The 17,235-nt window shown below is 43.6% G+C and overlaps 1 protein-coding gene across 3 annotated transcripts in view; it reads left to right on the top strand.

Annotated features, from left to right (window-relative positions):
* The window catches only part of FBN3 (fibrillin 3), a 106,190-nt gene that overhangs the window by 23,455 nt on the left and 65,500 nt on the right, over positions 1–17,235 (top strand). For all 3 annotated transcript variants that reach the window (XM_026068940.1, XM_026068941.1, XM_026068942.1), the window contains 2 exons: positions 1,774–1,869; positions 3,379–3,474. In XM_026068940.1, coding sequence (XP_025924725.1) covers positions 1,774–1,869; positions 3,379–3,474 — 192 coding nt within the window. The remainder of the gene's footprint in view (positions 1–1,773; positions 1,870–3,378; positions 3,475–17,235) is intronic.

The following is a 17,235-nucleotide window of genomic DNA, read 5'->3' as shown; positions in this document are numbered from 1 at the left end:
CTGCATATGATGATCTTGCTCAGAAACACCAGTTAAAAAGAAACCTGCAAGCAAAGGAACCGAGGCATGGTGTTAAGTTTTAAAAAGGCTGATTTACTAGGGCTGTATGTAAGATGCAGAAATTAGTGGGATTTTATAAAGTCTTTTAATGTCTCAGATGACCATTGCTAGAGACAACACAGATTTTTTCCCCCCATTATTACCCGTCTGCAGGCAAGCCATTGTTAACGAAGTGACTTGCAGGCATCTGATTGAAGGCCAGGGAACTAGCCCCTCAGACCTCAAAACCACATTCAGGGTGTGACTCAAGGAAAGAAATTCCCAGAATCTGATTCCAAAGTGCCACGTTGTGCTGCAGCCCTGCAGATGTCCCCAGAAAGTGCTCGGCACAGGAGCMTATGCGTGCCGCTGCTCTGCAGACCTGCCCAGTGCTTTGCTGAAAGGAAGGTGCTGGAGCCACAGAAGTTTCTGGAGTGAGGGTCCATATGTTAGCAATCAGAGAGGAATGCAAGGAATGCTGTAAGCAGTTTATACATTTGGGCACAGAYCTGGCATTCCCCTGAGCCTGGGGTGAATTTCAGCATGCACTCGGGGGTAGGTTCCTCTGCAGGGGCTCCATCAAATCTGGTGTTCATTCTGGGGATGTTTGGATCTGCATTTTTCAAGAATGCTTCAGGGAGGTAAAGCAGGCAAATTGTGCATTCCAGAGGCAATAAAAGCCACTCTGCCTCTCTCTGTCATAACAAAAAGTTTGGTTTCTTACTTGAGGGAGTAAAGATRTTTTAGAGTAATTTGCAAGTGACTGTTTAGATAGTAGTAGTCAGTAAGCAGGCAGAAAACCTGTCTGCAAAATCTACTACTGAGGGCTAGCAGAACAGCTGCAAGCACTGATCCTTTCAAATAAAAGGTAGAATTAATCCAACCCAATCATGGGAAAAGTTAACTAGGGTGGGCTGCCATTCTCTTATTACTAGAACTTTGGTCTCTGCTACCCTGGAAGATCCTTACAAAGCATAAGGCCTTTAAATTCTTGGTTGAAAGATATTCTTCTGCACTCCAAATCTGCAGGGAATTCTAACAGACTCTTCAGTGCCAGCCCTGGAGATAAGTCAGATGGTGATGGGACCTCAGGACCTTTGGGACCATGGCAGAAGTAAGAAATGGGACCAGCTCTAAGCAGATCCAGTAATAATCTTTGCCAATTAGTTAGGAAAGTTCTGAATGACCATCAAGGCTCTTATGTCCAAACCCTGAACTCMCAAGATTTCTCAGGTTCACTAAACCTGACCCCTTGCTGTCTGTGTTGATTGCAAGGCCTGGGGAAGAGCTCTGACAGGTGRACAGCACTAATGGACAGATACTTTCTTGCTACCTCTTTTTATTGTAGCTAGGCAGCCCTCTCAGATTTGCTGTATGTAATTGCTCTCCCAGTGTTGATTCATTGTAGTAAGCAGTGTAGGGTAAGAATGTGCTGGAAACGGTGCCATTTCCCATAGAGACTGGTCTCATGTCTGACAATCCAGGCAATGCTTTGAAGCCTCAAGCTTAGTGTCSTTAATGATTTTACGCCTTCATCTAAATTTAGCCTGATCTCTGGCCATAGAGCAGTAGGAAYGGTAGACATCATGATTAATTCAAACCATACTGGAAATGAATGGATATCACTGAGATTAGAACAGATTAAGAAAGATCAATTACATGTGAAGGTATTYGATTCCCATCACAGACAGTTTGTTGCATCCTCTTGTAATATTTCCCTGCTTTTCTCCACAGTCCAGACCTGCAGTGTGAGGTGCATGAACGGTGGGAGCTGCAACGAGGAATCTTGCCTCTGCCAGAAGGGCTATACTGGAACATACTGTGGACAGCGTAAGTACTTGCAGTAACTGCTCTTTGTTCTCCCTGCGGTATATGTGGTGAGCTAGAGGGCAAGGCTAGATTTGTGCGGCCTTATGAATACAGAGGCTACYTTGCACACATTGATGTGCTGTTTGCAGCTCAGACATGGATGTCCTTGATATTTACTCCTCTCTATTGGAGTATCAGCTTACCGTCATTAGGGGATATGTTCCATCTGTGCTGCCTGGCACAGATGGCTAGGAGGAGGGTTGATGCCCAGTCACACCACTGCACACCTCTGCAATCACACCACTGGTTCCTTGTGTCTGGCCTGTGAGCTCAGATTGCAGATCCAAGCTACCTTGTGACACATGAAGAAGCCCTCAGTGAAYACATCCATCCAACACAGGCTGTGGRGGCCATGGGATGTTGCTGACCTCAAAGTCAAGGCRACATGACTTGTACTTTATTCACTGAGGTAAGAAGTGAGTTTGGGCTTGAGGGAATGAGGCTGTCTTGAAATAGCAGGACCTAAGAGCATCCATTTTTCAGATCARTTGAGAGTGTGTCATCACCTTCCAGAGAAGCTCCTACCAGCTAGGTCTTATGCATTCYTCTACCAGCTTTAAATGGTGTCTCTAGAAAGTCATTTCTGTTCTGGAGARCATCATGTCCTGATACCACTACCAGCCTGAATGGACACGTCCTACTATAATGTTAGGAAAAATGCCAATGTCATCAAGCCTAGAATGAGCTGACACAGTGATATCAGAAGGCACAGTCCCTCCACCCAAGTGTACCCTGCTAGCTAGAGAAAGCATCCACATCCCCCTGCCCCCCTATGTCCTCCTGATTGCAGAAGCAGGTTTGGCACATGTGGTATGGTCAGAGCAATGGGTTTGGTTTATTGTCCTACTTTWGTCTGCRGGGTAAGTACCCCCAGAATGCATTGATCACATAATTGCTTATCTTATTATCCCTTYTCTTGTTTCTTGACCTTCCTTTTCACTGCCCTTGYACCTCCCTTTCCTCATCCCAGTCTCCTTCCTAGTAAACAACCTGCCCCTAATCACTCTYGTCCCRTTGGTCCCAGTTTTGCTACATMCATACCCAAATCTGGTATTTCYGATACCATTATTTAGGCAATTTCATGTTTCACTGTTGTCATGTTCCCCTCTCCTTAGATTTGAACATGTTTTTGCCTTTATGCAGTATCTCATTTGTATTCATTCATCTTGATCCTGACATTTAAATCTCAGTGCTAACCTGAATGAATTGAGCTTCCAGAGTACAGGAAATCCTCTCAAGTGAAATGAGAGTTTAAAGCTCTTTTATAAATGGGTTCACTCATAAAAAGGAAGTCATTTTCCAGTAAAAAATTCCAYACTTTTCTCTGTATGCTCATTACATGGAGGAGAGCCCTGACTTGTGAACAACACAAAGYAGATGATATTCCAAGTCCTACCAGAACCACACAGCTCACATTGTAGTATCCCTGATAGCAGAAATCCACTGACTTCTTTTTCTATTTCTAAAYAGCTGTGTGTGAAAACGGTTGTCAGAATGGAGGTCGATGCATTGGACCAAACCGCTGTGCTTGTGTCTATGGATTCACTGGCCCCCAGTGTGAAAGAGGTAAGGAACAGATTTTCWTGATATTGTCACTGACAGAGCAAAGGAACATGAGTTGTATATGCAAGCCTGTGTGTTAAGGATATTCACTTTTGCATGAATTTCTACTGGATTCCTCTGCATGATGATATGGCCTTTAACTACATCCTTATGCCTAAAATGTTCTCTGAGACCCCTGATCATTAAGTGTGCAGGTTGYAAAGTGCCTAGTGACTGTGCTTTCAGTGTCTTTTTGGATCCTCCTCATTCCACATGTGGCCTCTTGTAGCTGTTTGTTACACATGAATAAACCCTGTGCTGAGTCCAGAAAGGGTGATTTTCTCTAGGTCATTTCCATGCTTCTGGTCTTGATAACCTGGGAGTGGCTTAGAAATGCCAGCAAAGCCCTTACCATGAGATCCTCATAAGAGAAGGTGATGCCATCAGCCCCTTCCTAAACACTGATAGAGCAGGGAAAAGAAATATCAGCTGAAATTTTCCAGCTGCCAACTAATTTTGGTGCCCATCATGAGTTACCCACTGCAAGGACTTCTCACTGCATTAAGTGCAGCTCCTGTGCAGAAAAGTAATTTCTAAGGAGTTAGGGACTACAGACATTGAGGGATCACATGCAAAATGCTGGTTTAATGACTTGGCCAACTCTGTCAGACAGGAATACACTTYCAGCCACTCAGCTCCCATATCTGTAAGACTATCCAGTTATTTCCCAGAATCACATAAGCACAGATTTGTTAAGGTTGGAAGGGACCTCTGGAGATCATCTGGTCCAACTCCTCCCCATTCAAGCAGGGTCAGCTGGAAGAGGTTGCTCAGGACCATGTCCAGTCAGGTTTTGAATATCTCCAAGGGTGCGGACTCCACAACRTCTCTGGGAAACCTGGTCCAGTGTTGAAGTGTTTTCACAGTGAAGGAGTGTTTTCTTCTGTTGAGATGCAACTTCCTGAGTTTCAATTTGTGCTCATTGCTTCTTGTCCTGTCACTGGGCACCACAGAGAAGAGTCTGCCTTCRTCTTTCTTCCTCCCTCTCATCAGGTATTTATCTACATGGATAAGATCCCCCCTCAATCTTCTCTTCTCCAGGCTAAACAATCCCAGCTCTCTTAGCCTCTCCTCATATGAGAGGTGCTCCAGTCCCTCAGTCATCTTTGTGGCCCTTTGCTGGACTCACTCCAGTTTGTCCATGTCTCTCTCATACTGGGGAGGCCAGAACTGGACCCAGCACTCCAGGCGTGGCCTCACCAGGGCTGAGGAGAGGGGAAGGATCACCTCCCTCGACCTGCTGGCAACGCTTTTCCTAATGCAGCCCAGGATGCTGCTGGCCTTTGCCGTGAGTGCACATTGCTGGCTCATGTTCAACTTGTAGTTCACCAACATCCTCACATTCTTCTTTTCAAATTTGCTCTCTAGCAGGTTGGTCCCCAGCAGGTACTGGAGCCTCCCACCTCTTTCACTGTGTAGCATCAAACTTTTGCAGCAACTCARTTAATTCCCTGAATTTGGCCTGTCCTGTGTACTACAGGAAACAATTCCTTTGGAGCGAAGGAAGCCGATAACATCAAACTTAAAAAATTAAACTATTGATGTCACCAGTGCTAACAACTGATGATTTTCAAGTGAATGTGGTCCTGAAACCCCAAAAGTCAGTATTTCTACCTTTGCAGAATTATTTTTACAGTTTATTTCTTGGAAAATAATGAAAATTTTAGCCAGAACTTAAGATTTTCCATGAAACAGCTTTTATTTTAGTAAAAACATTTCAAAGGGAAACATTAGCCAGCACTATTTATTGTAAACCTCACACAGTTCAGAACCAGCTACTCATCCAGGACAAATTGAAACAGCTCCCTGAAAAGCCACAGTTTTTCGTCAGCAAGATGGCATGTAGCTTTGCTGTATTTCATCCAGCCATCATGTGCTGCATGGCTGAATCAGATTTACCTTTTGGCAGTGTGGGTATGACTGAGGTTCTGGCTCTGAAACACGGAATTCCTACCCTTCCTGTTGGCTTGGATGGATATCTCATGACACTGCTCTGATATGATGCTTGGCAAGAGTCAGAGTGGCACAGAAGTGAAACTGAAACACCAAGTAGATGTCTAAACTCCCCAAATTTGCATCAAATTGCCCTGGAAATATTCCATCTTTCTAGACTCACTTTCCTGAGATTGGGATAATTTTGTTTAACTCCCTGTCCAAGGACTGGACTGCCCTTGCCTTTAATGGCTTTTTACAGTTTGGAAATTATTGAAAACGTGATTTAGAGGGTGAGATAGGAATAGCAGCTGGTTTCCGATAGCCCAGGCATCAGTCGGTCCTGCTTGAGTAGCAGCCAGCGGAAATATGCAGAACTCAAAATAGTTGCTCAGTGTTCCCTGGATTACAGAAGTATCTACTGAACTTCATTGCACAGGTGCCCCTTAAAAGCCTTGCTCTGTGGTTTGAGCCTCACATTTATTGGGTGCAGAGAAGGGAAACCTCTTTAAAAGCCTCCATATACATTTACAGAAGCAACATTACCTTGTTCCATTCTCCTCCTTTGTATTGTGCTGCAAACATGGGTATTGGTGGAGCATTTGTACATATATATTTTTTTAATCACCCTCCCTGCTTTTCACATACGTGCACACAAAGAGACACGTTGCTTTAGTTGCAGAAAGGTGCTATGACAACAGTCTTTCTCACTTGAAGGCTTTACCTTGCAAGCCTTCCTCACCCTGAACCCTAAACCTGAGCTCCAGAACTGTCAGTGGAGCTGCTCGTTCTTTCCCTAGCTCACAGATATTTGAAATATTGAGACTCAAAAATTGATAAGGACAGTGGCTGTATTTGAAAAGAAACCTAGAAATTTTCTAAAGAAATTTCTGGATACGTTGAAGCCAGGAGGGACTGAAAAACCTAACTGAATTTCCTCCGTCTGTATGGTAGGAGAGGGGGAAGGAGAGGGGTTGGGAGAGGCAGGGAAAGAAGGGGATTGAGCAGGGACAGACTTTGGAGACATCCTGTATAAAATTCTTTAAATAAAGCGAGCATTTTTACAAAGCCTTTAGAGATTTGGTTTGGTCCAGACTTGTACTAAGAGACAAAACAAGCTCTCCAGCTGTGTATACACAGGTCTTCCCTGCCAAGACAAACAGAGTGCTTGCTTTCCTAAGAGATATTAAAAGTTACACTTTTCAAAGAGGCTCCTGGCTGGGTTGTCTGTGAGTTTGCAGCCAGGTGAGGTGGTTGTGACTGACCTACTGGCAATCATTAGCGTGGCAAGGAATAACTTAACCCCTCCGTGGAGAAACTGAACTCCTGTTCCCTCAGTAGGCATATTAAGATGCGGTCCCTAAGCACCAGACTTACTGGAGACATGATCTCTGTTGAGTTTYTGTGCATTTTCTCCATTTAAAGCACCCCAGTATATGACATATTTACAAGCATTCTTCAAAGTTGCCAGTAACAGGATACTCTAGTAGCAGGCTTGGAAGCAACATGGATCATCCATAGCTCTCAGTTTAACTCTGAGTTTCATTCCTAAAGATTTTTCTGAAGAAGGATTAATAGAMAGCAGAGCCTGAAACCTAATGGCTTTGCATGTAGGAATTCCAGTTTTCAGCCCAAGGCTCCATAGTGATGCTCTTGTAGCATGGCTGGATACATGGTGGAGCACTCWGGAAAGTCTTCTGATTCCTGCCTGCATCTCTTCAGCGAGGGAGCTTCGGCTAATGCCAAAGTTATTGGCTAGTGAGACATCATTCAGCTTCCTCCTTCCCACACAGTAGCTCTTGTGATGTTTCTATTGGGATAACTGTTAGCTGCTAAGTGCAGCACATGGCATTAAGCAATAAGGATGCTCTCTGACATCCTTGWGTCTGCTGTTTACAGAGTGCAAAATGAGATACTCTCCTGCCTACAGAGTATAAAGACAATAGCAGGTAGTTTAAGCTGGCTTTTATTGTCTTCAGAAAAGAAAGCAGAGGTAATGAGATACCTATGGTCCTTTCCCTCTGTTCTGTACAGAGATGTCTGCTGATAGGAACCTATCTGTCCCRCTGGTTGTGTTCCACAGGAATGTGCTGGATTTCCCTTGTACTACATTGCCTCGCTTTAGACTCCTGCAGGTAGATGTGTACAGCTGAGCACAGCTCCTGTGCAATGTTATAGTCGATGGAGTGATAGGAGCGCTGGCAGGGTAGGATTCACTGAGCAAATGAAGGCATTGCCTTTAGGTTGAGTGGATACACAGGGGTGATCAGTTCTGTCACAGACATCTGCACTATTGACACACATTTAATTGAGTGAATCCCATTTCTGAAGTCTTCAAAGTGGGAAGGGCTTTCTGAGTATGTGTTGTGGCTAGTCCAGATGTAATAGGGTTTAGGCAAAGAGTTTAGAGCTCAGCTTCTATTTCTTTTCCCTGCTCTCTCAGTGTCATGATCCCAGATTGTTATATGCATGTAAGGTAATGCCATGAAAAGATGCTAAGTTGTTTCCAGGAACACAGAGCTGCATTAGTTCAGCTAATATTTGTACCAAGGAGTCAGGATTCTCAGAAAGTCTCATGAGCTTTGTGCTGATGCAGCTTTCTTGTTTCTAGTTCCAATGCTAGTGTAGCCATTAGCTGCTGTACTGCACAATGTGGTAGTGCTCTCGTACAGAGGATGGGCCTTRGTTTAGACAGGCAAGCACTGAAAAATATGCCCATCTGCGTTAATGAAAAGGAGGSATTCAATACCCACACATCTATCAGATTGCAGATGCAGTTATATTTTTTATTTCATTTGGCTATAAATCATAAAAAGAGATATTATAATTTAAAATTTAACTCTAATAATCTGAGTTCTTGAATACTAAGCAACAGCTTCTGCTGCCGTACACTCAACAAGTTGCACCTTCAACAGCTTAGGGCTCAGTAAAAGGCTGCTTTGTAATGGAAGCAATCTAACAACCTTCACACTTCATTCAGGAAATACTCCACTTCAGAGGTACATACCTTAATAGCTAGGTGCTCAGAGCATCTTAACATCATTTCCTCCCTCTAATTGACATCTTCCGGGATGAAGAACTAGTGAAGAACTTCCCATCAAAATGCTGAAGTTTCACTGTAAATGTCATTTGCTACCTCTCATGAAAGTGTTTCTTCTTTTATTTTGGAAAAAATGAGTTTCAGAGTAACATTGTTGCTCTTTGTGGAGAACTTGATGATAATTTCCAGTATCTGTAGCTTAGAGCAGTAGGTGCAGGAGAGTCCTAAAACCTGAAAGGTCAGTAAAAATCCCAAGACCCTTGGGATTTTGCAAACAATGGGAAGAAGCAGAGGCAGTTATATGTTAATTTAACTCAGTGTGTGGTTCCTGTGATTTGTCTGGTTCAGAAAGCTCTTGCTACATCTGTGTCCTCTCATTTTAATGATGTAAGATTTCCAAAAGGTTAACCACCAAACTCRTAGGGTGGTATTCCTCAGTACAAGCATGTGTTCCTGGGCTGATCTAAAAGCCAGTTGTGCTTTTGGAGCTTTGTGTAGCTGTTCCCAGGTCTCACATCCCAGTGATGTACAGAGGAAGTTTGTTTGCACTTTGGGATGTCAGAGATGCCAGGCAAAGAGATACAGAAATTAAGCACTTCGGTACTCTAGTGACTGAGCACAAGGCCAGACACAGGAAAGATTATTACTAGACAMTGAATGGATCACTGAAAATATTTGTAAGTGGTTTTGGTAAATGGCAAGTGCCCAGAAACTGCAGTGTCAAGCAGAGCAAAAATATTAGCATTTTTTGGGTTTTAGCCATCTGCTCATTTCTGGGGAAACAGGAGAGGAAGAATTTAAGAATATTAAACAAAGGATTTAACTTTTTGCATCTTTAATGACAGAATTGGTCTCCAYTAAATAATAGTAATAATTAGATAAAAAGCTGAAATGACTCTRAAATCCAATATCTAAGGGCAGGAGAAATTCAAAACTATCTTTGAGGTTGCCTCCAGCTGTAGTTTTTCTGATTACAGACRCCCAATATCATGTATAAACAGAATATATGCAACCCAAAGCATCATCTTGTAATGTATAGATGGATGCTAGTGAGTCTCTCAGCGTAAACTGCACTTTAATCCACTCAAATTTCCAGATGGTGAGAATGTCGCAGAATACTCCTTTATTCTTGCTTGTAAGGCCTCCTCAAGCCCTCCTCCTGAGAAGAGTTATTCAGAGAGGCTTAGTCTCAGCTTTTCTGTTTCCTCTTCATAATGTTTTTTGTTTTTTGTTTTTTTTCAAAATTTCAGTTTAATTTGGAGGTTTAGGAGAAAAGAAGCAGCCACACAGGATATGTTTGATCCCCATCTGTACRTGCAAAAGCCATAACAGGAAGCAGCCAACAGTAAACACGGTCCCTTTACTCACTCCTTTCTAGCTCGGATCGTAGTCCTGAACTTCCAAACATGCTGCTCTTAGTGRAGCAAATCAGTAGAGCTGTACATATTTCATATCTTTAGCTGGGAACTCCCCAGAGCACAGGCATGCAACAACATACATCAGGATAGCAAGAAAGAGACCACAAATACTTCACTGACAACTCAGTGATATTCAAGATAATGCAAAAAGGCTTTTAGTCACAGCCTTTGTATTTCAGAGGAAGATATGTCAAATTCATTAATTTGAGATGCCCAACAGAATTTTTGTTGTGGGGATATATCTCAGCTTGGCAAAAATATCTCCTCTAGACTGTGTATGGTCATGCCTGAGGTCCATACATGTTGTGAAGCAACCCCAATCCAGCTGCTCTTCTAAAAGGGCAGATTATGTGGGAAGACACCCAGCAACAATCCAGCAACAATCCAGGAACAATCCTGGAAGAGTGGACAGCTCCCAGGAACGTGGACTGGGATGCTGCTACTGCTGTTGAAAGCATCAGTTTTGTTCAGGAGCTGGGAGCTGATTCCATGCCTCACTTCGAAGGAATGAGCAAAGACTTGAACCCAGCATTGGGAAGCTGGTGACAGATTCAGAGAGGGGAGGAGAGGTTACCTACCTGTTGTGCTTTTCTTCTGTGTGTGTCTCTGCACTGGGGTGTATTTTAGTAGGACAAGTGGAGCCCTCTGCTTTGGTCCTGTTTTGAAGGGGTAGGAGACACTACATTTTTTCATTTATACTGGGCTACAGCCTTGACTTTTGCCTTGGATCTCTTGGGAGCTCTTTGTGCCTCTACTTTACTGACATCCCCCAGTTAGTCCAGTGAATTTGGGACACTGGCACAGGCAGAGAAGTGTTCAATGGGTTGTATTAATGTGAGACAGAACATGAAATTCACTTTGTCTGGGCCTCCCCATGCACCCCCTGAGCTGAGAGACTATTACAGTGTTGCACGAATTCTTATTTATTTCTTGGTTTTCAGTTCTCTGGGGTAGGAAAAAACAAAGGTTCTCTCTGTAAACCACTGGCTACTGTGACTCATGTCTGTTGTGCCCACTTAGAGCTGTCTGGATGGTGTGAATACAGTATGTGGCTGAGACACAAGTTTGTCTGACTCCTGGAAAGCCACTCTGCTGGCAGAGCATTACTAGCCTGGGAGAGGTTTTCAGTTGATCTCTTAGTCCATATACAGGATGGCTGCTGACTCCTATTTCAGTGAGCTGAGCTCTGAGAACTCATTTTCTGCCAGCATCAGTAAAACTGTTAAGGTTCCCTTTTTCTGCATGTTTTTTGCAGTGTCCCCAAAAGATATTCTCCTCATTAAATGCAGAGAAAATACAAAGCCCGTCATGTAGCGTCATGAGAAACTACTGAGGAAGATGAAATGTTTCCGCATCTCTCAGTTGAGTCTGAGAAGAAGCTAATGTGCTGTGTTTGGTCTTTCCTGAGAACTTTTTTCCTTCTGTTGCAAGATATGTTAGCTGTGGATAAGCCTCTCCAAAGACACCTTGCCCTCCCTAGCACAGGCCATGCACAGCATTGCCAACTTTGAAATATAAAACCTTTGCTGAATGGAGCAACGCACTGATGACTGCAGCTCAAGCACAGTAACCTTAACACAGTAAGACAAAACCTGTAAAGCCAACCAAATTGTTTGGAATTCCCCCCTCAATAGCATCCTTCCCCTTGCTCATAGCTCGTTGTCCCAGAGAGAAGGTAGGCAAAGTTCAGAAACGCTCTGCCCGTGCTCTCTGCAGACACAAATTTCTCCTGCCCTTACTCAGCCATGCAGTCCTGCAAGAGACACAGTCTTCTTCAGTCAACTGTCTGGTGGCAATACGCCCTAATCCAGCGCAGCCCAGCCCAGCCACTGTCTCCATATGCTCTTTCCCCTGCTACCCAGGAGCCTGCCCATAGCCCTGATCTCTGGCAAAGGAGTCTGTGAGGCTCAAGGCTTCCACCTGGGGCAACTTGGGGAAGTGTCTGGAGCTATCAAACACCTATGCCACTCTCRACACCTCYGTGTGTGCACTAAATGGCCAGGCARCGATACATGACAGTTCACCAGCTAGCGGTGTCCTGAACCCACGGTCTCTTCCAGAGCTGACAACACAGCTTGGCAATGCCAATCCCTGCTCCAGTCCTCCCRGATACTTCTATGATGCAAGTACTGGTTATGTGTTGGTGTGTGTGCTTTGTGTCTGAGATGTTACTGGACTGGAGAGCCCTTGGAGGAGGGCTGTGTGTGGAGCTCTATCTCAGGTTTCATCAGGCTAAGACTTTGACAGGAAACTGTAAAAATAGGACAGGAAAACTTAAAAAAAAAATTCTCTTTACTATTTCCTTTGAATGTGTTTTTGCAGCACTTGGAATGTCTGGCCTTATAAACTGCCTCAGCCAGCTTTTTCCTTTCTGCAAATGTCCAAACAGTTAACCATAAGGAATGCGGCTGTGTGTGTATGAGGTAAGGAAATGACTAGGTGGAGAAAGTATTTCATGAGAAGGGAGCTCTTTACAGAGACCCTCATGTTGTTCCCCCTTCATCTACCATCTCCCCTCCCGCAAAAGGAGTCACAGATCTACACGGCTACAGAGACTTAACAGATATTTAGAGCTGCATTATGTGCAGAGAACTATAATCTTAATTCCAAAACCTCTATACTCACATTTAGTACAATAGGAACAATTTCAGGGCTTTTGGTGGACTTGCGCTGGCACATATCAGTTTGTCGTTTGGCTGGTGGCTTTTGCATGCTGTCCCCCTGTGTACTTTTCCATACATACCTGTTAATGGTCTTTCTGTAAGTGGGGAATGAATTGCTTCTGTRGGCATGACATCTGCAAATTATCAGCTCTCAGGTCCCCAAGGGCATTGCCAGCCTTCTCTGGGGACTGTCCGGGGAACACCCTTATTATGGGTGGCTGGCGCTGTGTGGGAGTTTTTGGGGTGGAAGCTTGCACAGGGATCTGCTAGATCTGCCTTGCCTTGGTTGCATTAGTACTTGCTCGCTTTCAGAGCTGCGTTGACTGGCTGGATGTCTGTGAGTGCTCTCTGCTCCAAGACCAAGAATGTTACAGACAGAAAGAATTGCAAGGCTGTGCTCTCCTGGCCTGGGGAGCAAGCCTCCCACTGATGGAAAATCATGCACTGACAATAGGAAAATAGATATCAGGCTTGATATCTGCTCTTCCTGTTCCTCTGAACTCATGCTGGAGCTTTCAGAAAGCAGTGTGGACCTCTGCCAAAGCCTGAGGCATGTGTTGTAGTGACCTCATCGTGGTGAGGTCTGTAACTCCCCAGGGATGACTTACAAGCAGCATTTGTCAATACTGCTTTAAGAAAAAGCCTTCAGCAAAAGCATTGTTTATTATGAGAAGGGAATTTGATTTTTAGCAAAGAAAATCTCTTCTTCCTTGCTGCTCTATTTATTTATTTTGTATAGAAGGAATTTGCTTGGCCCGTGGCCTGTCCCGCAAGGGGATTCCAGCCAAATGGTGCCAAAGAAAGGACAGTCTGAAAGAGAGAATGAAAGTATGCAGGAGAGCTCTTCAATCAATTGAAGTTCCTGTTAGCTTGGAATCTGCAGAACTGCTYACACGACTGGGGTCAGGCATATTCAGGTTTCTAGGATTGTGGTTTTAAAAAGCAATGGAAGTAGTGTGTGTGTTTGCTTCTGCTTTTGAATCCTTACCCGGGGATCTAAATTGCTGTTACAAGCATTAATTTATTTGGTGACACCTTGCTGGTTAGATGGATGTTATGGCAGCCGTGAAAACTGTCCTTTTTCTTTTTCTTGTGAAAATTTTCAAACAAAATGTTTCCCTTTAAAAATTCTTTGTCAAAAACACCCTTTTCCCCAAAGAGACAGTAAGAACCAATTAAAGGGGGAAAAATGTTAATACTAAATGCCTTTGTTTTCCACAGCAAAGCTATAATTTAAATTGGAAATTAAATGAAGTTGTAAATATCTCCGTTTCAGATGCTGTTTCAATTTGGGTGTTAAAAAAAGCAATCTGTAGTTGCTTTTAGATTTGTAATGAACATATGAAACATGTCCTTTGTGCAAGTGTTCAGTTTGGGATCTCCTTAAAATAAATCCAAGCTCCATCACAATGAGCAAGAAGTCAAGCAAAGGGGGCAGGAAACCTGCAAAACTCAAACATTAGAAGGAAGCATGCAGAAGGTGAAATCAGACTTAGTTGCTAAAGTTAATATTTACCTCCAAAATAATTGGTTTCAGTGATGCTGTATATCCAAGGGAAACACTTCATACAATACATTTCCATTGTCTTCATTTAGAATTGGGGAAACTGAGCAATAGAGAAGATGCCTTCCAACTGTACTACATGAGTGTTTGATACCTTCAGAGTGGTAATTTTAAATAGTCTGATATGGATTACTCATTTTAATCAGATGAAGCTGCATTTCTGGCATAAATTTTAGCCATGGTTGGCAAAGAGTAGCTTGTTGTTCTTTATTCCCTCTTGTAGGAGGTGAGACGTACTCTGGCAATGAACTTGGGTTAAGTAGCTCATGCAAAGCCAGGGCAAGAGCCCTGGAGGGCATAGAGCCCCAAGCGCTGGAAGCAGGGAGCTGCAAGGTTGTTTGTAGTAGCTCAGCTGAACCAGAGGTACTCCAACCCCCTTCCTGCACTGAAATGTCAGACTGTCCAACATGTACCAGCAAGATTCTGTACAGCACGTGGGTGATGTTCACAGCAACTGTGAGGTGTTCCTCCACATACATCTTAGACATGCTAATTAGGAAAGTTAAAAAAACTCTAAAGTGATATTTTCAGGAAGCTGTTTGCAAGCAGAATAGCATGGCTCAATGTAAGAGCATGTGCAATGACATGGATCCCACCCATTAACTCCCCAATGTTCTGCGGCTTTCAGTTGTCAGGAATGGCCATTCATTAGCTGTCAGGGTTCCTAAAGATCTCCATGACAACCAGCCAAACATGGAAATCAGGAATGAAGTCTATTCCTGTTACGCTTCCTTTCCGGAACACATCTGGGGCCTATATTGGCTGCAGGGTTAGGTAGATAAGACTCACTGTAGCCCCAACCTGACTCTGTGGCACGTGCAAAAAGCTGCAGTTCTGGTTAGGTGGTGCTTTAAAATCATACCAGCTGTCTCAGTGGGGTCGGGGAAAAGAGTTTGATACCAAATAACGTAGCAAGGAATCAGATTTCTGGCGGCTAATGCAAACACTCCATGCTTCAACTCTAGTTCCTTTGCGCATTTTGCGATTTAAGGATTCTTACTCCTCTAGGTGCTCAAGACAAGTAGATGTGAGTAGTAAACTAATCTAACTCTGCAGCAATAGGAAGCCTGCAGACCATGTGTGCTGAGCACAGTCTACTTTTGAGATTAATAGGGCAAGAAAGAAAAATGGGGTCAGTGCATTGATGAGGCTGATGATGGATGCTAGGAGGGAAGCTCATGCCTGTCCTATGATAACTGCTTGCAAAACTTTTTGGGGGAGCTTACGTCAAGCAGTGTCTTTGCTTGTTGTTTTTTGCAGCTACAAGTGATTAGTAATGGACTAGATATGCATGGTCCTGCTGCGTTAAAAATCTCTTCTGTAGGGGCGTAAAGATCCTGACTGAAGTTTTTCTTCCCCAAATAAGGCCTGATCTGGAATTTCTTGCAGTCCCTTTGATAAGAACTTTGCTGGCAGATGGAAAGGTGGAGTTCATCCATATTCTACCACATAAGGCTTACTATAAGGCTGTGTAAGCTTTAAAGAGGAGATAGGAAGAAATCACCCAGCTTTCAATGAGGAAGGCACCTCTGCTCTGCTTTTCTAAGAAATGTAGCTGCAAAGACCAGACGTCTGAAGGACAGCTACCTGAGACAGGGGTCCTGGAAGACGAGATGTTCTCCCCAGACTGTATCAGGACCTTAGACATCAGTTAAATGTGCCTATTTCTTTAATAAAGTTTGATTGGTGCCTCATTAATGATTTAATAATTTGACCCATTAAAATTAACACCAGATGGGAGCTAGAATGCTGCCAGGCTTTCTGGTTGCCAGACTGCGATTTTCTTGGCTTCATTCCCTCAAAAGAAGTAATCTAAATATGAAAATCTATTTTATTCAATTATTTATTTAAAATGAGATGTTCTCATTACAATGGCTCTTTCATTACCGCACTCAAGGAATTCCTCCTGCAGCACATCCATCCGTGCCTCAGCAAGATGACATGGGAGGTGCAAGTTTATTCCTTTTCTCTCTGCAGTGCTGCCATGGTTGTATTTTGGGTTATACATTTAAGTGCTCCAACTTTATAGGTGAATCAGTGCCCTTTCTAGATACAAACCACAATGACATCAGGCACGTATTTATCTCCATGCTTCTTTTGACTAGAAAAGCCGTAAGGCAGGCTCTGTTTATTACTTATTTCTGCATTGTCCTAGGGTTAGCAAGCCTTCAGAATAGCTCATAAAATGTATGATATTTCACTGTAAGCACAGAGGCACTGACACACTTAAACAGAGCTGCTGCCCACCTAAGCCACAATCCTGTCTATCACAGCAGCTCCATCTGCAAAGATGCTGCAGCATAACACCAAATGAAAACCAAACCTAAAATACAACTGTGCAGATTGCTTACAAAGCGGTAGGAAGGTGGATTTGGGGCCCTTGCCTGAGATGAGATAATGCCTCAAGGCTCGACCATGAGTCCAGGTTTTTTTGTGGAAATGCAGGTAGTTTCTAATGCTCAGAGCTTTCCCTGAGTCACGTTGAAAGCCGCAGCACAGGCTGTTTGGTAACACAGCCCTGCTTGACTGTGACCATCAGAGAGAATTTCAGCAGCTGCTTTCAGCTGCAACCAAAGTCAGTGTGTTCTGACTCGCGCTGGCTGCAGGGACACAGTGTGCTCTTGGGGCCAACATGAAATGGAAACTAACCTTTGGAACAATTACAATCAAATTTTTTTTCTTCTTGCACGTATTTGTTTTTAAAAGCAAACTCTCACAAGACTAATGTTATACTGCATAAGCAGCATTCAACGAGTTATTTATGCTTTACAGTGAAGCTAAACATAAGAGGAGCAGTTGACCTGGGTCAGGACAAAGATCTGTTCAGCCTCTGAAAGTGTCCATAAACCAGTGACTGGTGAACAATATAAGACCTGGGCAATCCTTTATAGCGCTTCTCCCTAAGACCGTCCTGGGCTCCAAGCATCTGTAGCTTACAGTTTTTGACCATTCACAACCTCTGTTGGAAGAATTTCCCTTAACATATGTGTTGCCTGAAGAACCACTTTCTTAATTTATTTTGAACCAGCACCACCACTTATTTTCCTGTGAGGCCTCCTGATACTTGCAATGCACGCGAATACGCTGCTCCTCCCTAGGCCACCCATG

This window comes from Apteryx rowi, unplaced genomic scaffold (genome assembly GCF_003343035.1).
Source record: "Apteryx rowi isolate R43461 unplaced genomic scaffold, aptRow1 scaffold_283, whole genome shotgun sequence".
In the NCBI taxonomy this organism is placed as follows: Eukaryota; Metazoa; Chordata; class Aves; order Apterygiformes; family Apterygidae; genus Apteryx; species Apteryx rowi.
The sequence above is the reverse complement of the archived record's forward strand: the minus strand, read 5'-3'. Positions and strand labels throughout refer to the sequence as shown.